The 23,599-nt window shown below is 36.4% G+C and overlaps 1 protein-coding gene across 2 annotated transcripts in view; it reads left to right on the forward strand.

Moving 5' to 3' along the window:
* The window catches only part of ADGRV1 (adhesion G protein-coupled receptor V1), a 536,135-nt gene that overhangs the window by 347,284 nt on the left and 165,252 nt on the right, over positions 1 to 23,599 (forward strand). For both annotated transcript variants that reach the window (XM_027605560.2, XM_027605561.2), the window contains one exon: positions 15,418 to 15,596. In XM_027605560.2, the coding sequence (XP_027461361.1) occupies positions 15,418 to 15,596 (179 nt within the window). The remainder of the gene's footprint in view (positions 1 to 15,417; positions 15,597 to 23,599) is intronic.

Genomic DNA, 23,599 nt, shown 5'->3' on the forward strand with positions numbered 1-23,599 from the left:
TTTCCTTTTTTTTCCTTTCCTTTCCTTTCCTTTCCTTTTTTTTTTTTCCTTTCCTTTCCTTTCCTTTCCTTTTTCCTTTCCTTTCCTTTTCCTTCCTTTCTTTCCTTTCCTTTCCTTTCCTTCCTTTTTTCCTTTCTCCTTTCCTTTCCTTTCCTTTCTCCTTTCCTTTTTCCTTTCCTTTTCCTTTCCTTTCCTTTCCTTTCCTTTTCCTTTCCTTCCTTTCCTTTCCTTTCCTTTTCCTTTCCTTTCCTTTCCTTTCCTTTTTCCTTTCCTTTCCTTTCCTTTTTCCTTTCCTTTCCTTTCTTCCTTTCCTTTTTTTTCCTCCTTTCCTTTCCTTTCCTTCCTTTCCTTTCCTTTCCTTTTTTTCCTTTCCTTTTTCCTTTTCCTTTTTCCTTTCCTTTTTTCCTTTCCTTTTTCCTTTCCTTTTTTTCTTTCCTTTTTTCCTTTCCTTTTTCCTTTCCTTTTTCCTTTCCTTTTCCTTTCCTTTTTTCCTTTCCTTTCCTTTCCTTTCCTTTCCTTTTTTCCTTTCCTTTCCACAATAGAATGTAGAGATTGGTTAAGAAGAATGCAGAAGGTGGAACCAAAGATGTTTCCCAAGTTTCTGGTGTGAGTGGCTGGATGGATGGTGTACCTTGAACTTACCCCTGAAATTGCAGGAAGGCTGATGCGAATTTTAGGATATATGGAGCGTGAAGTTCCTCCAGTGTGAGACCTCCAATGGGGACTTTTGAGAGGAGGAGACACAGGACTAAATCTCAGAACAGAGGCCCATGCTATATAAATACTTTAGAAAATTGTTGACTTACAGTTGGAAAATGAATCCTTTGCTTTGGAAGAGATCACTTTGGGAGAAAGTATGGGGGTGAGACCCAAAGAGTCCTAGTATACTCTTCTGAGGAACTAGTAAATGTTGGGGAGAGACTTGAACTCTTCCTTTTCTGACTAAAATCCCAAATTCCCTTTATTATCTTATGCTGATTTACTTGATAAAGAGGCAGATATGAAAGTTGGATCCAATCCAGTAGTATTAATGTCATCAATTAAATGGCTCAACTAAATGAAATGTTGCCGGGTGCCTGGGTGGCTCAGTTGGTTAGGCGACTGCCTTCAGCTCAGGTCATGATCCTGGAGTCGCGGGATCGAGTCCCACATCAGGCTCCCTGCTCAGCAGGGAGTCTGCTTCTCCCTCTGACCCTCTTCCCTCTCGTGCTCTCTATCTCTCATTCTCTCTCTCTCAAATAAATAAATAAAATCTTTAAAAAAAATAAATGAAATGTTGCCTTTGGTAATGCTTTCTGCATAATAGTATTGTTATATCTTTCGTATGATAGAAATAGTTTCATATGTATTTTTTAATATGCTTGTGAACTATTTTATGTAAACAGATGCATTCAGTCATTTGCATATTCTTTTTTCTTGTTGAATAAAAGGATGTGGGGTTTCCACTGTACTGCAGGAATGAAAGCATGTAAGAATACCATACAGACTCATGGAAGGGATATTTTCCCAGGTACAATACTATAGCTGTAGGGAGAACTGAACTGAATTATTTAGTTAATAGAACTAGTTGCAATAATTAGAGCCCTGAATCTGGGTTTGAATTCTGGTTTTGCCACTATTTTTGTAACCTTAATCAAGTTATTGACTCTTCCCAAGTTTTGTTTCTAAATCTGCATGTGAAGGTAATAATTCCTTCCTTATAGAATTATTATTCCATAGGTCTTAAGCAGCTCTAATTATGGAAAGTTTATGGTGTTCTCAAAATCCCCCCAAAATAAAAAAGTAAAGCTAAATCTAAAGCATATAACATAAAACTTAATATTTGCTGAAATTAAAATAATACTTGCTAGATTCTCTGATTGCAAAATTTTTTTAGAGTTTATCAAAGCTGAACTTTCTATGTGCATCATGTGTATGTTGTTATTTGTCTGCTTGGACTGAGGTCCCCCAGTGTTGTGCAGAAGGTCTTTGTCCATGTCCCCTGACCTACTCAGTTTTTGATGAATGACTTGGATGAAGACACAGGAAACTGTCTTATCAGGTATGCAGATGATACGGAGCTGAAAAGACAGCTAAAACAGCAAGCTGCCTGGGTTAGAATCATATAGAGAAAGTGCTGTGACAGATTGAAAACTAGAGTGAGAGAGACATAATTGGATGGGGGTTAAGGTAAAGAACTTGAAATATTTAATTTAACACAAACTTAGTAGCAATCAGATGTGTGACCAGATTGCTTAAAACACTAAAAAAACAACAGAGACCTAGGTTACATTAGTAACAGCATAGAGGCAGGTGAGGGCATTGTGGTTACATTGTAATCTACAAATGTTCAAGACAAGCTTGGGACCCTGTAACCACGTTCATGAATCATGTTTCACCAAGAGCATTAACCAGCCAATGAGAAGTTGGAAATAGTCTTGTAAGAAACTTTGAGTCAGCTGGAGATAGCTAACCTGCAAAGAATTGAGAGTGATGTGATGGCTATCTATAAACACTGGAAGGGTTGCTACAGGAGAGAAAGAATGGACTGCAGGTCCATTTGGAAGGATGGAACAAATGGGTCAAAAAATTAGAGAAGCAAATTTTGATTCAGTTAAGAACTTTGATAGCCAGTAAAACTGTCAAATTTGAAGAGGCTGTTCCTTCAAGCAGAAAGCATCCAGTCGGTGAAGTGTGTTCAAACGGGGAAATGACCCAACTTTCAAAATGTTTTCCTGCTTTGGGGGAGCATTAGATGGGATCGCATATAAGATTTCACCCAACTTAATAGATACTGGTGTTTTCTATATCTCTTTTTCCAGTCTTAAGTAAATAAAATTGTGGCTGATGAACATTTAGTAAGCTAATTAGATTTCTTTATGGCTGATGGTTAGGAAAACTATTTAAAGTACCAGTGAAGTTTAATGTATTTCAGATGGTACACCACACATTTTTCATGGTTTGTGGTGTGACCACAAGGGAAAAATTCAATAACTTTTGATTCTAGATAGGTTACTTCTAATGAGTTATTTTTGTGGGAAGAGGTTGTCCCTTTACCAACCTGTGTTTTCCTATTTGTAAAATACTATCTACTAAATCTTTTTTTAAAAAAACTAGAATCCATTTTTAAAACTTGTGTAAAAGATCAGTCTCCTGTTAATCTAATCTGCTAGTCAATTAGGGTTAAAAATTTTTGAAAAAAAATTAACATTTTAGTAATCCTACTTCATATTTTTTTAAAGATTTTATTTATTTGACAGAGGTGAGAGAGATCATTGGCTGGGAGGGAGGGGCAGAGGGAGAAGAAGAAGCGGACTCCCCCGCTGCGCAGGGACCCCCCCCCCCGATGTGGGGCTCAATCCAGGACCCTGGGATCATGACCTGAGCCAAAGGCAGATGCTCAACCGACTGAGCCACTCAGGTGCCCCTCTACTTCATATTTTTAACAGTATAGGAGAGAATTTGATAAATGTATGTGTGTGCATAGCTTATGACAAAAAGTTAACCATTAACTTTTTAATCATTGGGTTTAGCCTATCAGAATTCCTGTTTATTTTGATCTGCATCATATCTTCAATCTTAGAAAAAAATTCATTTCAATGACTTTATCTTGAACTTTTACTTCTCTGTCATATACTTTTAATACATTAGAGTAAAATTGGATTATACTTTAGAGTAGCTAAAGAAAGATTCTATTGGTAAACTGGTTTGATAAGTTTTCTGAGCCTAGATTTTTATCTGAATAATCAGATTTTTAATAACAGTACCTGTCTTTGAGGACTGTGGGAGAGGACAAAATGAATTTGGACATGAAAAGAGCTTGGAATTGTACCTGGCACAGACCGTGCACTCCATACAGATTTACCCAATGTTACTGGCTAAACAAATATGTGTGGCCAATATTTCATAGATTTTGAAACATGTTGAAAACTCTGCTTTTCCAAAACTCTTTTTTTTTCCAAAAGAGAATTTACTTGATCATAGTGGGAGAGACTTAGAGTGAGGCAGATACCAACTAGCTATAAAGCTTCAGCAAGCTATTTAAATAACCTCTAACCTCTTACTAAAGTCCATGCGTGGCTCATCGCAAGATCTATAGCTGGTGGCCTTCACTCTGTTTCTTTTGGCCTCCCCCTTTTTCTTTTATTTTTTAAAAGATTTTATTTTTTTTATTTGACAGAAAGGGAACACAAGCAAGGTGAGTGTGAGAGGGAGAAGCAGACTCCTCACTGAGCAGGGAGCTCAATGCGGGGCTCGATCCCAGGACCCCAGGACCCCCACCTGAGCCGAAGGCAGAGGCTTAATGACTGAGCCACCCAGGCACCCTGAGGCCTCCCCTTTTTTCTGACAGGGAAGTTACACCACCAATGATGGGAATATAGTAACAAATTATTTTGCTTATTTTTTTAAGCAAACAGCTCACAAATTCCCTTTGAGGCCATGGAACTTGACTTATCCTTCTGTTTGTTCATCATGTAAAATCATTCTGTGAAATTACTGAAATAATTTCCCACTTCCTTAAAACAGCAGGTCTCTCTACTTTGAGAAAGATTGACAGTGAGAATTGAAACTCTTATAATATGTTTACTCTATTTTCCTAGTTTTTTATGTTCTATTTTCATTTCCTTTTTCTGTTTTGCTTTGCTTTCATCTTAGAAATAGCATGTGCTAATGGTACAAAACATAATCAAACACTGAAGAGTAATATAAAATGAAAAATACATCTGTTTCTCCCTATTTCACACACTCTCCACTCTCTGCTTTACCCTCACCCTACTCCCAAAGGTAAACACTGTTAATGGTTTTCAGTGTATCTTTCCAGAAATATTCCACAAATATACAAATGTTTATAAATATATAAAAAGCACATATGTATATGTTCTTGTGTGTGTGTATAGTGTGTGTGTATATATATACATATTTATTTATATATAGTGCATATAAGTTTTTGTATATATATACATTTACCAAGTACAGATATACTTTTTTCCATTCCATAATATGGTTATTCAATAGTTTATTTTTCTATTCTCTTATTAATGAAATGCTAGTTACTTCCAGTTATTTTTGCTATTATAAACATGTTTCCTTGAACATCCTTGCATTCTGAATGTTTATTTACTTATGGAGTAGTCTTAGAATAAATTCCTAGAATTTATGCCTTTACTATTAACATTTACATGAAATACACTATGAGATGGACTGCGAGACCATGAGTTAACCTATGAAGGGATAAATCACAAGTAAATTATTTGAGGTATCAGTATATTATATAGGTAATTAGAAACTTAATTTTCTGTATATTCATTTGGCCCAGTTTTATAATCATTTCCTGTCACTAAATCGTATAGCAGTCTGCTTCAATTACGAACGATATCCAACCTTAGATTGCTCCAGCAGTTTGTTGATTTCATGCTTAGGGAAACAGTATAATGTTTTATTTTGAAACTATAGCTTACTTGACGAACATATTTTTTAAATGGTGGAATAAAGTTAGAAATCATTCTACAATTATACTTGACCATTTATATCTTGTGCCTTAATTTTTCTCTGAGATCAGGTTATGAAGAGGCAAATATACATTTGATTCCATGGCAGAAAGGCTCCTTAGTGCCAGGCATAGCAACAAGAAGGGAAATGCTAAAACTAGCCATGTTTTTCTTGTCACTGATTCAATTGGGGCAGCTGGGGTTGGGGGGAGTGCAGGGCGAGACATCAAAGGTATTAAGGACAACAGACTGGTAATTACCAAGAAAAAAAATGACATATCCAGGAAATACAGAATTCTCCAATCCTCAAAAGGCCTTGCAATTTATTTCATGCAAAAATTGCTAAGACAGAGAGCATAACTAGAGCAAGGACATGGTAACATTTCTTATTCTCTTCTCTGAAATAAATGACTAAGAATGTATGATAATGACAGGATTAATAGCATCCATGATCTCTGACTAACTTAATACTATAAATCAATCCAAGGTTTTGGGTGACACGATTAATAACCAAATATTAAATAACAGGCTAGATACCAATCTTACCCATACAGCATAAAAATTATGGGGTCCAAGCAGCTTGTTTTAACTTAAAAAAAAAGCATTTCATCCTTATATTTTCTAAATATACTAATATACATTATATTATGATATGAGTAAACTAATGAATTTGTGTTTATGGAGCATATGAAAGCATAATTATGACCTATGATAATTAATTAACAAGGTAAGTCTTCATTTTTTCCCATGTGGACATTGGAAAAATAGTAGCAGTAGTCACTGAAAATGTTTTGTAAAATAAATAGACATGTCTATGTAAGAATGTAAGCAGGGGCATCTGGGTGACTCAGTTGGTTAAGCATTTGCCTTCAGCTCAGGTCAGGATCCCAGGGTCCCTCTGGGATCCGGCTCAGTGGGGGAGTCTGCTTCTCCCTCTGCCCCTCCCCCCACTCGTGCTCGTGCACACTCTCTCTGAAATAAATAAAATTTTAAAAAAAAGAATGTAAGTAAACATGTATACAAACACACATTCTTTTAGTTTATTACTATCTATATTTGACCTAGCTCGTATATGGGCATTTTGGTTGGATTTCATCTTAATCAGAATCGGTTTAAATTCTAACAGCTTCAGTTACTAGTTTTGGGAAATATACTTCCATCCTCAGCTTCCTCTTGTGTGTAAGGAAAAAAAAAACTATGATGAAAGTTAAGAAAACAGTTGTCTTGATTAAATGAGATAGAGTTTAATATGGGGTCTACATTTACTACCAAATTAGTAAAATATTGGTTCCATTCTTCCTCTCATAAACTATTCCATTTAACATTTTAAAATTTGCACCAAATGGGACACCTGGGTGGCTCAGTCAGGTAAGCATCTGCCTTCATCTCAGGTCATGATCCCAGGGTCCTGGTATCCAGTCCAGCATTGGGCTCCTTGCTCAGCAGGGAGCCTGCTTCTCCCTCTACCTGCCGCTCCCACTGCTTGTGCACGCTCTCTCTCTCTCTTGCTCTCGCTCTCACTCTATCTCTGGCAAATAAATAAATAAAATCTTTTAAAAAATAAAAATAAATTAAATTTGCACCAATTAACTTTGACCTTCTTCACTAGGAGTTCAATCAAAATGGCTGAGTCTCCCAAAAATCTTTTCTGGAAAGATAGTATATAACTGAGTAAACTGAGTAACTAAACCAAATTATGAAATTGTTGTTACATTCAACAAAAATTATTAACTCAAATTGTATAAATCTTCATTTGTTTGTTATTTCTTAATAAATATGATATGCAAAACATTTTACTGGGTAATACGAGGTTTACAAAAATTAATCTACCACAGGCCACAGTCATGTTTGAGTGATTTATATTCTGATAAACCTTTATAAATTCTCATTTAGTGCTAGCAAAAAATGGAGAGGAAAAGAGAAATGGTGATCTCCATACTTTTATAAAAAAAAAATGCATCTCCACTGACATATAAAGTGTGTGTTGGGGGGGGAAATGAGAGCGGGGAAGAAATAACTCATGTGAATAATATTCTCAATATTTGTGTGAGTCTCTATGGAAATAAATCTTAATCAGTCTTCACAGGAGCTTTGGACTTGTGTTCTGAGTTCTATAGCCAAGCAAAATATGAAAAAACTATGCTTGTCTCTGATTGTATCTGTTTCCTCATCTCTAAATGAGAGGGCTTATGTGGTCAGATGATCTGTCAGGTCGGTATTACTTCTAAAATTCATAGTCTGTGCATCCATATCATTAGTGTTTTTATTTGAGGAATTGTATAATTCCTCAAATAAATTGTATATAATGATTCAGTCAACAAACTATAAGTCAGGAAATTGTTAATAACTTATAGTTTAGGAGCGCCTGGGTGGCTCAGTCGTTAAGCGGCTGCCTTCGGCTCAGGTCATGATCCCAGAGTCCTGGGATCGAGCCCCGCATCGGGCTTCCCTGCTCAGCAGGAAGCCTGCTTCTCCCTCCCCCTTTGCCCCTGCTTGTGTTCCCTCTCTTGCTGTCTCTCTCTCTGTCAAATAAATTAATAAAATCTTTAAAAATAAATAACTTATAGTTTAACCTGCCCCTTTACTAGAGGAAGAAATTGAAACCCAGAGGAACCAAATAATATTGGCCAAAAACATACAGCTTATCCATTTAGAACCATGTCAAAACCTATATCAAGTCACTAATAACCATGTCTTTTCAAGTTTTTTTAAATCATTTATAGTATTCATTATTTGCCTGAAAGTTTCTTTTTGAGTGTGGGTGTACCTCTCCAAGTTCTCCTTTCCTGTATTTCTATAGATTGTATTTATGACAGGAAATTTTTACAAATATCATTAAGTAGTTTTCTTTAAATTTGTTAAAATGGGGGGGCTCTGGAGTGGCTCCATTGATTAAGCATCCAACTCTTGGTTTTGGCTCATGTCGTGATCTCTGGGTCCTGGGATCAAGTCCCACGTTGGGCTCCATGCTGAGCATGGAGTCTGCTTGATTCTCTCTCTCCCTCTGCCTCACCCCCCTACTCATGCACAGGCTCACTTTCTCTCTCTCTCTCTCTCAAATAAATAAATAAATCTGTAAAAAATAAATAAATAAATAAATTTGTTGAAATAGGCTTTTAGTTATGGGGGGCTTTTAGTTATTCTCGCAAGTTACAGTTACCTAAGTAATCTTTTTTCATTTTTTTAATTTAAAATCAATTAATTAACATATAGTGTATTATTAGTTTCAGAGGTAGAGGTCAGTGATTCACCAGTCTTATTTAATATGCGGTGCTCATTGCATCATGTGCCCTCCTTAATGTCCATCACCTAGTTTCCCCATCCCCCACCCTCTTCCCCTCCAGCAGCTCTCAGTTTGTTTCCTATGATTCAGAGTCTCTTATGGTTTGTCTCCCTCTCTGATTTTGTCTTGTTTTATTTTTTCCTCTCTTCCCCTATGATCCTCTGTTTTGTTTCTTAAATTCCACATGAGGTGAGATCATATAATTGTCTTTTGCTGATTGACTTATTTCACTTAGCATAATACCCTCTAGTTCCATCCATGTCATTGCAAAAATAGCAAGATTTCATTTTTTGATACCTGAGCAATATTCCATATGTATATATATACACATCACATCTTTTTTTTTTTAAGTTTTATTTATTTATTTGAGAGCGAGAGTGAGAGACAGAGCATGAGCAGTGGGGTGGGGAGGGGCAGAGGGAGAGGGAGAAGCAGACTCCCTCCTGAACAGGGAATCAGATGTGGGGCTCAATCCCAAGACTCTGGGATCATGACCTGAGCCAAAGGCAGATGCTTAACCAACTGAGCCACCCAGGCGCCCCTGTATCACATCTTTATCTATTCATCTGTCGATGAACATCTGGGCTCTTTCCATAGTTTGGCTATTGTGGACATTGCTGCTATAAACATTGGGGTGCAGGTGCCCCTTCTGATCACTGCATTTGTATTTTTGGGGTAAATACCCAGTAGTGCAATTGCTGTGTCATAGAGTAACTCTATTTTCAACTTTTGAGGAACCTCCATACTGTTTTCCAGAGTGGCTGCACCAGCTTGCATTCCCACCAACAGTGTAAGAGGGTTCTCCTTTCTCCACATCCTCACAAGATCTGTCATTTCCTGACTTGTTAATTCTAGCCATTCTGACTGGTGTGAGGTGGTATCTCATTGTGGTTTTGATTTGGATTTCCCTGATGCCCGAGTGATGTTGAGGCACTTTTTCATGTGTCTTTTGGCCATTTATATGTCTTCTTTGGAGAAATGTCTGTTCATGTCTTCTGCCCATTTCTTGATTGGATTATTTGTTCTTTGGGTGTTGAGTTTTTGGGAGTTTTTGTTCTTTGGGAGTTGAATCTTTGTAAGATTTTTGGATACTAGCCCTTTATCTGATAAGACATTTGCAAATGTCAGTTTGTCATTTGGTTTTGTTGATGGTTTTCTTGCTGTGCAAAAGCTTTTTATCTTGGTGAAGTCCCAATAGTTCATTTTTGCCCTTGTTTCTCTTGCCTTTGAAGATGTGTCTACCAAGAAGTTGCTGCGGCTAAAATCAAACAGGTTGCTGCTTGTATTCCTCCTCTAGGATTTTGATGGATTCCTGTCTCACATTTAGGTCTTTCATCCATTTTGAGTCTGTTTTTTGTGTATGGTGTAAGGAAATGGTCCAGTTTCATTCTTCTGCATGTAGCTATCCAATCTTCCCAACACCTTTTGTTGAAGAGACTATCTTTTTCCATTGGATATTCTTTCCTATTTTGTTGAAGATTAGTTGACCATAGAGTTGAGGGTCCATTTCTGGGTTCTCTGTTCTGGTTTCCTTGATCCATGTGTCTGTTTTTGTGCCAGTACCATACTGTCTTGATGGTGACAGTTTTGTAATATAGCTTGAAGTCTGGCATGGTGATGCCGACAACTTTTGGTTTCTTTTTCAATATTCCTTTGGCTATTTGGGGTTTTTTCTGGTTCTGTACAAATTTGAGGATTATTTGTTCCAGCTCTGTGAAAAAAGTTGATGGTATTTTCATAGGGATTGCATTGAATGTATAGATTGCTCTAGGTGGCATAGATATTTAACAACATTTGTTCTTCCAATCCATGAGCATGGAACATTTTTCCATTTCTTTGTGTCTTCCTCAATTTCTTTCATGAGTGTTCTGTAGTTTTCTGAGTACAGATCCTTGCCTCTTTTCACTTACGGAATCTTGAAATGCTGGTAATTGTGATAAGTGTGCAAATAAAATACATCGTCCTTCACTGGTGAGCATTGACAGAAATAAGTAGGTGATAATTCAAATGGACCAGTGTTTAGAAGTGACATTAAAGATGTGACTGTGGTAACATCATCAAATTTTAAAACACTGCAAAACTGAATAGTTGTCTCTTTTGAAGTGTCTAATTTGGTTACTAAAGCTGAAAATATTTTGAATCTTTTAGGGCTTGCCTTCAGCCTTCATTACGTTAATGCTAGGAATATATATGCTGTGTGTATGAAGTATAGTGAGGTTGGATTAATGTAGTTGGTTAAACTGGGGATAACTTTTTTGGGGGGGTTGGGGGCTTTTGGGTTTTTTTGTTTGTTTGTTTTTAGAGAGGGAGAGAGGGGTAGAGTGGGGAGGGGCAGAGAGAACCGTAAGCAGACTCCATGCCCAACACAGAGCCCAGCCATAGGGCTGGATCCCACAAGCCTTGAGGCCACAACCTGAGCTGAAATCAAGAGTCAGATGCTTAACTGACTGAGCCACCCACGCAACCCGGGGATAATATTCTGGCTAAAAATGTACATGACTACATAGTGATGATGTCTTGAGATGGCCCATAAGATGGTTCTAACAAAATTTTTAAAGCTTAGAGATAGAAATGTAAATAGAGACCTAACTATTAACATTTCAGTTCACAGTTGGTGAACTGTGTTTCCTGCTAAACACTAACTAGTGTTTAGCAGGAAAACCATCTTATGGGCAGTGAATAGTAAGCCATGCCCAGTCCACTTGAATCATGTTTTGGGGTGAGAGTGACACCCTTTAACTTGTATTGAGTTTTCAAAATTCATTAGTTTCAACACTGAATAATCACCCAGACACCAAGGCACACAGATCACATATGCTATGTGTCTATCAACATAAAATTATTACGCAAACATAATGGTCTTTAAATACTCTTAAATTACAAAAGAGGAACCATGATTACAAGGAAAAGAATGTAGTCAATGCTCCACTGTTTTCTCTGTTTAGAGAATGGTAGTAACTGGGGGTTTTAATTCCACGACTTTTGAATAGCAAATATATACCTCAATTTCTTTTTTCTTTTAACAACAAAGAAAAACTAAATTGAGCTAATTAAGCAAACATTAAATCATAAAAGGAATAATAAGCATATAGGATAACTTACTGAACCCAAGAACCCTCAGAACTTTTATCTATTCTTCTATAAAAACACACTTCCTCTCACTGTGCTTTTGCCTGTCCCCCACCACTAAAGTGCGTATGTCCTCTTTCTCCAGCTGACCAGCTTAGACTGTCACTGAATTTCAAGGAATTCAGTGATTCATGATTAGCCCAGCCTGGGACCGTCTTCTCCCCCAGATCAAATCAGCTATGGGATGGAGGAGCAGGGTCATGAACCCACTCTGCATATGTTGGGGTGGGATGAGATAGGGTTCTAAGAAGGTGAACTCGTGACCTAGGCATATCCCAAAAAGTACCTACCACACTATATTAAAATATCTTAAAATTCAAGTAAAACTTGAAGTTAGCTAGTCAAAAACAAATCTTAGTTTGGGCCATATGATATTTCTAAAATAATTAAACATCATTTAATTACATAGTAATTCTATAGCAGAAAGGAAAAAAAAAAGAAAAAAAACCCTATACAATGGGAAATATTGTCCTTAGGGTACACCTCAGTGGTTGGATTCTTTTGGGAAGAAAAGGGATTTTTTTTTTTTTAAGTTAACAAAAGCTTGTGACTATAGGAACTTGTTTTGCCTAATTGTTCAGCAACACTGCGCCTTGAGCTCTTTGGAGCAGAAGCTATGCGTGTACAAATCTAACAGTTACACTTGTCTCAGTATTATCTGAGTCCTCTGGTAAAGGTTAGACAATTGCTGAAAGGTTGGGTGGATTCTAACTGATGGAACTAATGTCCATTTTCGTAAAAGCAGACATTTTGGAAGTATCCCAATCTCTATCACGATGAATCAACTTAGAAGTCATTTACCATGCTCTCCTTTCTGATTCTTCCACCAACAACACTCCTGAGTTACCATCTTATGTGGATACACACAAACATCTATTTAAAATAAATAATTAGCATTTTTATTTTGGAGATGGTTCATCATCTTTCCTTTGCCTGAATTTTCATTCTCTAACAGGCAGTTTGATCACCTCAGTGTCAGATACTTGATACGTCCCACTTACTTGGGTGCATGTCCCTGTACTAATTATGGAAAGAAGGGGGAAAACCCTGTTGGATTTAATGATTTGAAAAAGAAGTTAGAACAAATTTACATAAGCAACAACTCAAAACATGCTTCATAATTACAGATATATGCAGATGTACATAAAGATATGGAGCGCTGACAGGAAATAAATTCAGAGACAAAAATCTCCAAGTAACCAAACATTTTTATTTTTTCCTGGTTTAGCCCAATCATACTGATCCCTCAAGGCTGATTTGGTTCAGATAGAGTCTTAACTTAGAAGCCTCCATAAACAGCACCTGAAAGCCTTCCCATGAACATAAGGCATGTTTATTTATCACATAGAAAGAGCTTCCATTGTATCACAGCTTACTTTTGGTCTTAAACTATTTATCTTTTGTCTTTCACACTGTCTGACTTCCCAATTAGGAGATTTAAGGGAGGTGGCAACCTTTCCCAATGGTGAAGTTCTAAGAAGTGCTCAGCACTTTATACATGATATCTCATTTAATCTTTATAGTAACCTCATTGTATGCATGAGGAAACTGAAGCTATGGGATTGTTGCTTGCTACCTGATTATCCCTCTGATGTATATATGAATACATATATATGTATGTATGTGTATATATGTAATTTATCTATAGTCACACTTTTTCCACCATAAGAAACTGAGAAGGGGGGTTTTATCTAGTGAAGAAGTATCTTTGTGTGAAATACATATGACATTCAGTGTTGTTTCTGTACCAAATGATAATTAAATGTAAGGGCTCTGATGGAAAAAGAACACAAGAAGGCAATATATATAAGTTCTAGATTTGGCTTAGTGTAGGAGTTAAGTGCAGGATTTGGGGCCAATAAGAACATTTTGTTTTCTAATTCTGTTTATCTAATGTGTCCTCTCATCCCCCTCTATATACTATCCTTTTATATATTTTTAAAGATTTTATTTATTTATTTGAGAAAGAGAGAGAGGGCACAAGTAGGCAGAGTGGTGGGCGAAGGGAGAGGGGAAAGCAGACTCCCTCCGAGTGGGGAGCCCAATGCGGGGCTGGATCCCAAGACCGTGGGATCGTGACCTGAGCCGAAGGCAGACGCTTAACCGACTGAGCCACCCAGGCGCCCCTCCTTTTTATATTTTTTATTTTAACAAGAAATAATGGATATTAAATATGCTATAAATATAAAATAAATATTTTCCTTAATGATTTCTTTCCCACTTGTTTGGAAACTAAAGGAAAGCAAATACCTCCCCTATCTCTTTCACTTCTATATCCCCCATGCTTGGACTGGTCCCTGAAATTTAGTAAGCACTCAATAAATAATTGTCAGGTAAATGAATGAAAAAAAGAGCACAGGTACAAAGCCTACCCCTTCACAGTATTTTTTTTTCTCTGGTGAAGTCATTATCTGTTTACTCATATATGTCTCCTGCTGGGAACTGGCATGGGGATATCTTCACAATTATATACCCATTGCCTGAAAAAGTGTCTACCCCTGTCATATGATAAGGCCTTAAGAAAAATTGTCGGGCGCCTCGGTGGCTCAGATGGTTAGGTGTCTGCCTTCGGCTCAGGTCATGATCCCAGGGTCCTGGGATCGAGTCCCACATCGGACTCCCTGCTCCTTGGGAACCTGCTTCTCCCCTCTGCCTCTCTCTGTCTGTCTCTCATGAATAATAAAAATGAAAAAAAAAAATCTTTAAAAAAAAAAAGAAAAGAAAAATTGTCATGGTAGCCCGGCTGGCTCAGTCCAGTTAAGCGAACGACTCTTGATTTCAGCTCAAGTCATGATCTCAGAATGAGATTGAAACCCGCGTCGAGCTCCGTGCTCAGTCGGGAGTCGGCTTGAGATTCTCTTTCTCCCTTTCCCTCTGCCCCTTCCCCCTGATGTGCTCTCTCTCGCTCTCTAAAAAATACAAATAAAAACTTTTAAAAAGTTGTCAAGGGCGCCTGGGTGGTTCAGTCGTTAAGCATCTGCCTTCGGTTCAGGTCATGGGGTCCTGGGATCGAGCCCCACATAGGGCTCCCTGCTCAGCAGGAAGCCTGCTTCTCCCTCTCCCATTCCCCCTGCTTGTGTTTCCTCTCTCGCTGTGTCTCTCTCTGTCAAATAAATAAATAAAATCTTTCAAAAAAAAATAGTTGTCAAAAAGTCTGGAACAAAGGGCTGTTCACTTCATTATCATCCTGAAGCTGTTCACATGGGAAGTAGGTTTGAATATCAGTGTATGTTTCTTCAACATGCACAGAACAATCACAGATGACTATGGCTGAAAATAAACCAAAGGAAACTAAGGAAAATAAAAAGCACAATAAATATTTTTCAGTGTTTCAAGTTTTTTGAGGCATCCTGAATTTCTTGGGTGTATGAAAGAATGAATATGTGAACTAAAAAACAAACAAAAACCAAAAACAATTATTAAGTAAATGCTAAGCCCTTTGTTGGTCTGTAACGCTATATGCCCAAGCCAGATGAGTTTGTGTCCTGTGCCATTAGACCAGAACTTGTTCATTTTATGTTCTGTTTCCTTCCTTAGTCTGTGAATTTCTGGTATGTACTGGTGATGAACGATGAACACACAGAGAGGAGATATCTGCTGTTTTTCCTTCTGAGTTGGGGAATTCCGGCCTTTGTGGTAATTCTCCTCATAGTTATTTTGAGAGGAATCTATCATCAGAGCATGCCACAGATCTATGGACTCATCCACGGTGACCTGTAAGTACATCCAGGCAGAACTCATTGCCTCCTTAGCCTTCGTGTACCCAGATAGCTTTGTTAGTAGATGGTTGAAGCAGTTGACTAAGCAGTATGACCGAACAAGAAACACTAGGCCGACCTCTGCTTTCCCACCAGACTGACTGAATCTCTACTTCCTCTAATTATCCCTTTGAGTAAGAAACCGTTGCCTTTCTAGTTCCTCTGTTGGATACAATTTTCTCAGGTGAGTTGATGTATTAGATAATTCACAGTAATTTGTACCTTAACATTATTAAGTTTATTAGATTAAGACAAAAATACCTAGTAAAATCAGGGAACTATAAAAGTTTTGATAAAGAAACAGAATCAGTGAAAAATATGGAGTGTGGCATATTATCTAAGGAGTCTGATATTTTGGGGGAGGGTGGGAGGAGAGGATGGCAGTCCCTGTCATCCATAACATCCTTAAATACCAAAAGACTGTACCAGAGGGAATGGAGAGTGTCTGCAAAAGGACACAGAAGGGAGGGAAGGAGACAGGGTCAACTAAGACCTTCTTATATGTTCTTACTGAAGTACACTAATAGTCTTAAAATGTAACAGATCTTTATACACACACATATATACATGTCTTAATCCTGAATCTGGTATCTACAGCTTTAAGGACTACTCAACCCCTTTTATTGATTCCACATGCAGAGGAAGAAAAAACCTTTATAATAATAAAGTTTAATCATCTCCCTTGGTGTAATGAGGATTAGAGGGGGAAAGCAACATTTCTAAATAAGAAAGAATAACCTATTCACAATCTTATGATGACAATATTACCTAATTATCTCACAGGTTATTGTGAAGATAAAAATTAGTTTAATTGATGTGAAAAATCTTTGAAAGTAAAAGTTCTATATAAGCAGAAGTCATTTCAATTTCATTATTGCTTCTGATCAGTTTATAATTGTCCATTATTACTTAATAAATGTTATTGATGTATGCAAATGTATTTCCACAAATGGGCAATCACACACACATATCCCACACTACGTTCAACCAAGGAACTAGCTATGTAAATAGCACACACCCACTGAGATGCCATATATAGTAAATTTTTATTGAGATTCATTAAGATTCCCTCATACTGATTATAGCATTGTAATGTATTTTGTGCATATAAAATTCTAAAAGCCTAATCTTCTAGAAAGGGAATTATTGTTTATTAAATTATTTTAAAAATTATGACATTTTGTTACTTAAATCTTGGGCAGCCCAGGATTAATTTCAGAAAGTTTGACATCATTCTTTGTCAAATACCAAATAACCATGAGACAAACCCTGGTGGCCAGCTGCCCATCCCTTTCAAGAGCTTCCTGCAAGACAAGACTTATCTGGCAGCAGTTTTAGCATGTGTACCCACCCAGCCTTGATAAATGGGGACCTGATGAAAGTGATATTAATTAAAAGGAACTCTTTTGGGCGCCTGGGTGGCTCCGTTGGTTGGGCAACTGCCTTCGGCTCGGGTCCTGAACCTGGAGTCCTGGGATTGAGCCCTGCATCGGGCTGCTAGGGCGGGGGCTCTGCTTCTCCTTTTCCTTCTCCCGCTCCCCCCACCCTTTGCTCTCTCTCTCTCATTCTCTCTCTCAAATAAATAAATAAAATCTTAAAAAAACAAAAGGAACTCTTTTGGTGCTTGTAAAGGGATTTTTAAAGGAGGGAAATTATTATACAAGAATGTCCAAATTGACTATTAAAATATTTGCCTTCTGAGGCTTTTGGAAAAAGTTTTCTTTATTATCAGCTCAATTATAATAAGTGAAATGCAAAATACATTAACCTCTACCTGGTTTTAATATGAGAGGGATTAGACCAAAAGTGACTGAGTTTTGTAAGTATTACAGGTTACTTGTGTCCTCCATTCACATAGAATTCCTAAATCATCTCTATGTAAATTTATTATAGTTTTTAAAAAGATTTTTAAATCTGTATTTTTACTATCACTTTAATCTCAATATAAGGATGCAAATTACTATATTATTTATGTAAAATCTTGTATACCTAGATCATTTAAAAACATACCTTTTCTCTCAGAGTAATGATAGGATTTGTGATGGTGTGAAAAAGCAGCTCGTTTGTTGTGCAGTGGTTACTTCATAGTAATAAACAATTTCTTTTGAGTTAAGAATTATCTTTAAATAGATCTCTAATGCATCGATATGTAGAAATTGCTTTTTTAAAAATGTTTTTGTCAAATTTTGGAATCAAGATTATGATAATTTCATGACAACAGGTAGGAAGTGATCTCTCTTCTCCTATTAGCTGGAAAGGTTTTCAAGTTTGGTGTTATTTCTTCCTTAGTATTTTTTTTTTTAAGTAAGCTCTGTGCCCAACATGGGGCTTGAACTCATGACCCCAGGATTAAGAGTTGCATGCTCGTGGTGCCTGGGTGGCTCAGTCCTTTAAGCGTCCGACTCCTCGGAGCAGGGCTCTTGTGTGCTTGCATGAGTGTGCACTCTCTCACTCTCTCAAATAATTAAGTAAATCTTAAAAAATAAAAGATCCCGATTTCATTTCCTTTGATATATAGGAAGAGGTAAGATCTCTGGATCATCTGATAGTTCTATTTTAAGTTTTTAGGAACCTCCATACTGTTTCTCTAGTGGCTGTGCCAGTTTGGCGTTCCCACCAACATTCTGTGATCTTTATTATTTCCTTTCTTCTGCTAACTGTGGGCTGAGTTTGTTCTTTTTTCTAGTTCCTTGAGGCGTTGTTAATTTGTTAAGTTGTTAAGTTGTTAATTTGACATCTTTCTTTTTTCTAATGTAAGCATTTATCGCTATAAATGTCTCTTAGAACTGTTTTTTCTGCATCCCATGTTTTGGTATTTGTGTCTCCATTTTTGTTGTTTCAGGATACTTTTTATTTCCCTTTTGATTTCTTCTTTTACCCATTAGTTATTCAGGAGTATATTGCTTAATTTCCACATGTTTGTGAATTTTTTAGTTTTCTTCCTGTTACTGATTTCTAGTTTCATACCATTGTGGTTGGGAAAGATATTTGGTATGATTTCAATCTTCTTAAATTTGTTAAGACTTGCCTTGTAGCCTAATACATGATCTGTTCTGGAGAATGTTCTGTGTGCACATTAGAAGAATGTATACCCTGCTACTATTGGATTGAATGTTCTGTATATATCTGTAGGTCCATTTATCTAACTATAGTTCAAGTCCAACATTTTCATATCAATTTTCTTACTGGATGATAAATCCATTGTTAAAAATGGAATATTGAAGTTCCCTACTATTATTTTACTGTTTATTTCTCCCTTCAATCTGTTAGTATTCCCTTAATATATTTGAGTGCTCTGACACTGGGTACAGATGTATTTATGATTGTTATATACCCACTTGAGAATTGACCCTTTATCATTATTATATCGTGGCTTTCTTTATCACTTGTTACACCTTTTGAGTTGAAGTTTATTTTGTCTGATATAAGTATAACCATCCCCCCACTAACTTCTGGTTTCCACTTAATGGAATATCTTTTTCACTTTTTTTACTTTGAGCCCATGTATGTCCCTGAAGCTGAAGTGACTCTCTTATAGGCCGCATATAATTAGATCTTTTTTTTTAATCCATTCAGCCACTCTGCCTTTTAATTGGAGAACTGAGTTCATTTATATTTAGAGTATATATTGATATGTAAAAACTTACTAATTCCATCTTATTGTCTTCTGACTTTTGTAGTTTTCATATTCCTTTCTACTTTCCTTGCTGTCTTCTTTATTAATTGATGGTTTTCCTTAGCGGTATATTTTTGACTCCCTTCTTTTTATCTTTTGTGTGTCTACTGTAGGTTTTTGTTTTGTGGTTACCATGAGGCTTACATAAAACAACATCTAGGGTGCCCGGGTGGCTCAGTCGTTAAGTGTCTGCCTTTGGCTCAGGCCCTGATCCCAGGGTCCTGGGATCAAGACCCACATCGGGTTCCCTGCTCGTGGGAAGCCTGCTTCTCCCTCTCCCACTCCCCAGCTTGTGTTCCCTCTCTCGCTGTATCTCTCTCTGTCGAATAAATAAATAAAATCTTAAAAAAAAAAAAAATCTAGATGTAGACTATTTTATGCTAACTAAAACTTAACTTTAATCACATGCACAAAGTCTACCCTATCATTTTACCCCTCCTTTTGCAACGTGCCTCTTTTTACATTGAGTATTCATTTAAAAATTCGTGAGGTTGTAGTTATTTTCAGTCCTTTTTTTCTTCAGCCTTTATGCTAGAGTTATATGATAAATATACCATGATAATACGTATTGAGAATTCTGAATTTGACCATATAGTTACCTTTACCAGTATACTGTATATTTTCATATATTTTCAGGTAACCAATTAGCAACCTTTCATTTCAGCCTGAAGAAACTCCTCTCACCTTTTTTCATAAGGCAGGTCTAGTGGTGATGAAGTCCTTCGGCTTTTATTTTGTGGGGAAATCTTTAGTTCTCCTTCATTTCTGAAGAATAATTTTGCCTGATAGGGTATTCTTGATCCACACATTTTTTTTCCTTTCAGCACGTTGAATATATCATCCCACTCTTTCCTGGCCTGCAAGGTTTAAGCTGAGAAATCCACTGATAGCATTAGGGGGCTTCCCTTGTAAGTTACAAGCTTATTTCCTGTCTCTGCTTTAACATTCTCTTTGTCTTTGAATTTTCATACTTTTATTGTAATGTGTTTTTGGAAAAGTTGAGTTTGTTTAGGGACTTATATATGCAGAATTCCAATAAACATCTTTACCAGAATGACACACAGCTATCTTATATTAACCTCTTTAAAATTGATCTTCTAAATGTGTGCTTTGACCTACATTTCCTAGGAAAGATACACCATCCACCCAGGTACCCACACTGTGAACTTGTTTTTCTACTTCTTTTTTCTTATACTTCACATGCTATTAATCACAAGTTATTTTCTACCCTAACTCCTAAATGTCTTCCTAATTCACTTTCTTGTTTTCATCTTCATCTCTCATTTCATCATTGTCTCTTCAGTTCATTTTTGTCATCTTTATCTGGTCTGTTGGGTTGCTTCCTGACTTGGTTCTTATCTCTAATTTCTTTCTTTTTTCAATCCATCTACTAAATTCTGAAACATGGAAATGATCATATCACTCTGATGCTTAAAATCCAACAGTTGCTTTTCATTACCTTCAAGATCCTGGATTGTTAGGTCATCCATAGTTGACACTAACCTGTTGAACATCTCTCACACCATCCTCCCCAGTTACCCTTTGTAACTGAATCATTTGATATTTCCCATGGTTTTCTCGTGCCTATACCTTTGAATATATCTTTTATGTCTCAAATGGTTTTCTTTCCTTTTGTCTGCCTAGAAAATACCTATTTTCTTCCTCTAAACATCAGCTTAAATATCAACTCTGTGGAGTATCTAGTTTCAGATTAAATACTACCTCATATATAGCCTCATTAGACTCAGAACCTTTCAGAAATCCTGTAATTGTACCAATCATAACTATATTGTGAATATTTGAAATATTCACAAATATTATGAATATTTGATGATTATGTCAGCTATATTGATTGAAATTCAGACTGGAGATCAGTGATTAGTAACTGGTAACATACGGTAAAAGTTACTAAATTTTCGAAGGGTGCAGAGCTTAATGTACTCTTAATGTAAATATCTGAACTGGAAAAAGGAAAGCCTTAACAACCCAAGGAAGTATATAAAAGTGAGGGATTAGAAATAACTTTCATGCTTTCTCTATGCAGTAACATATTTATATTATAATTTTACATGATAATATGATTATCAAAGTGTATCTAAAATACTTGGAAGTCACCAAATAATACTGAATATCTCAACACTCTAGATACTGCATGAGGACTGTCATACCTCATAAGAAAACATTTTTTTTCTTATATATACATGAAAGATCAAATTCTAATTTACCTTAACTAATGGATTTTTTAATCTAGATTTAAGTCCCACGACATGATCTGGAGAAAAGTCCTACAGAAATTATAAAATTTAAAATTTGCTTTTGTCTGTAAAGTAGAAAATCCAGTGTAGACTTGTTACTGCTTCTCACTGAGCCAGATGATCTTATGATTGTATGAGGAATCATACTATACTCAGAGTTAACAAAAGAAGTCTTCTTATACCTTTAATGTGTTCTTAATGAAATTTTGATCACTTTCTGAAATTAATTCTAGAAATTCTTCCAACTTTCTTTTTATCTTAATTGAACAGTGCTTAACTAAAATAAAGTCAAAGTAAAGGAAATCTGGCCTTGATTGATTTCCATTGGTTTCCAGAAATAATTCTATTGAGAATACCCAGGGTTAGTTTCTACTGAGTAGTTTATAGAGTCTCTTTGGAATTAATCATCTATTTTTCTTGGATTCGCTTCTTGCTACTTTAGGAAAAAGAAACAAGCTAAAGAGAAATCCCTAGTCTGATCATGCAAAGTGCCAAGGGAAGAGAATATAGAACTGAGTCAAGAGCTAGGGTGGAAGCAAAAGGAATGTAGCCCCAAGAATTGTCCCTAAAGAGATGAAAAGCCATTAATTTGGGCCCATAACTCTGTGGCTATGGAAGGATAGAGTGATTGAGAATGAGTGTCAGAGTCATGACATACACAGGAGAGGACAGTGAAGATTTTACTTCTCTCAATATTCCCTCCTTTCAGCTGCAAAACCCTGATACATTAATAAATGTCAGTAACAGTAAAACTGACATAATAATGATGATAGGTTGGTTTGTACTTCTAAAATACTTGCTTTTGGTTGCTGGAGGGGAGGGGGGTGGAGGGGGTGAGTAACTGGGTGATGAACATTATGGAGGGCATGTGATGTAATGAGCACTGGATGATGAATCACAGACCTGTACTGATGAATAACAGACCCGTTCCTCTGAAACCAATAGTACATTATAAGTTAATAAAAAATAAATAAATAAAATAAAATACTTGATTTTTTCTCTTTCTTGCTAATTAATATGAAGACAAACTTAAAAAAATCAGCTTATACTTCTATAAGTATAAGCTTATACTTATAGAAAAACTATTATGGGCAAAGACCTAAGTGAATTCTCTTCTTTTTAAGCTAAGAATTTGTTAACTCATAATGAAAAAAATCAATAACTTAATTTCAGTAGTGATTACAGTTTTTAAATATTGTAGTATTTCAGTTTTAGTATTTTAGCATCATGTTTTACTCTGATAGTTTTAACAAATCTTAATTATAACCTTTCTGATTATCCTGATCCTCAACTCAATTACCCATTTTATAAATTACTCAATCCTCTGAAAACAATCTAATTTTGCTAGCTGTATTAGGAGAAATGTTGTTAATATAGAGGAAAAATCTGTGTTTTCTAAATTAGAACTAAGTAGAAGTGATAGCACTCTATGGAAAGTATATCATGTGAGAGTCTTTATTTTTATTAAATTACTTAAAAGGAGAATCATGAAAAAATGTTAATAAATATAGGGAGACTGTTTACATACTATCTGAGGATTAGAGAAAATTGCCATAAATCTATGGAGGAGGAGTATTGTCAAGATCTATTCATAGATTTGCGCAGGTGTGGGGTGTATTATTGTACATAGTTGTACACACACACACACAGTATGTGTATATATATATATATATATGAACATAGAGATAGTAGCTTTAGACTAGCATTTTCCATTCATTCAGAGCTCCAAAATAAAGAGGTATTGTAAGTATGCTTTCCTTCAGGGTCTTAGAATAACAGTATCGAAGGGGAAGGGCTGGAAAATATCTAGCTTGCCTTAATAAAGTCCTCAAAAACATCATGATTCAAATGCTGTTCAAAGTATCTTGAACTTCTGGGGGTGTCTGGGTGGCTCCTGTCGTTAAGCGTCTGCCTTTGGCTTGGGTCATGATCCCAGGGTCCTGGGATTGAGCCCCACATCGGGCTCTCTGCTCAGTGAGAAGCCTACTTCTTCCCTCTCCCTCTGCCTGCCACTCTGCCTACTTGTGCTC

This window comes from Zalophus californianus, chromosome 5 (genome assembly GCF_009762305.2).
Source record: "Zalophus californianus isolate mZalCal1 chromosome 5, mZalCal1.pri.v2, whole genome shotgun sequence".
Classification (NCBI taxonomy): domain Eukaryota; kingdom Metazoa; phylum Chordata; class Mammalia; order Carnivora; family Otariidae; genus Zalophus; species Zalophus californianus.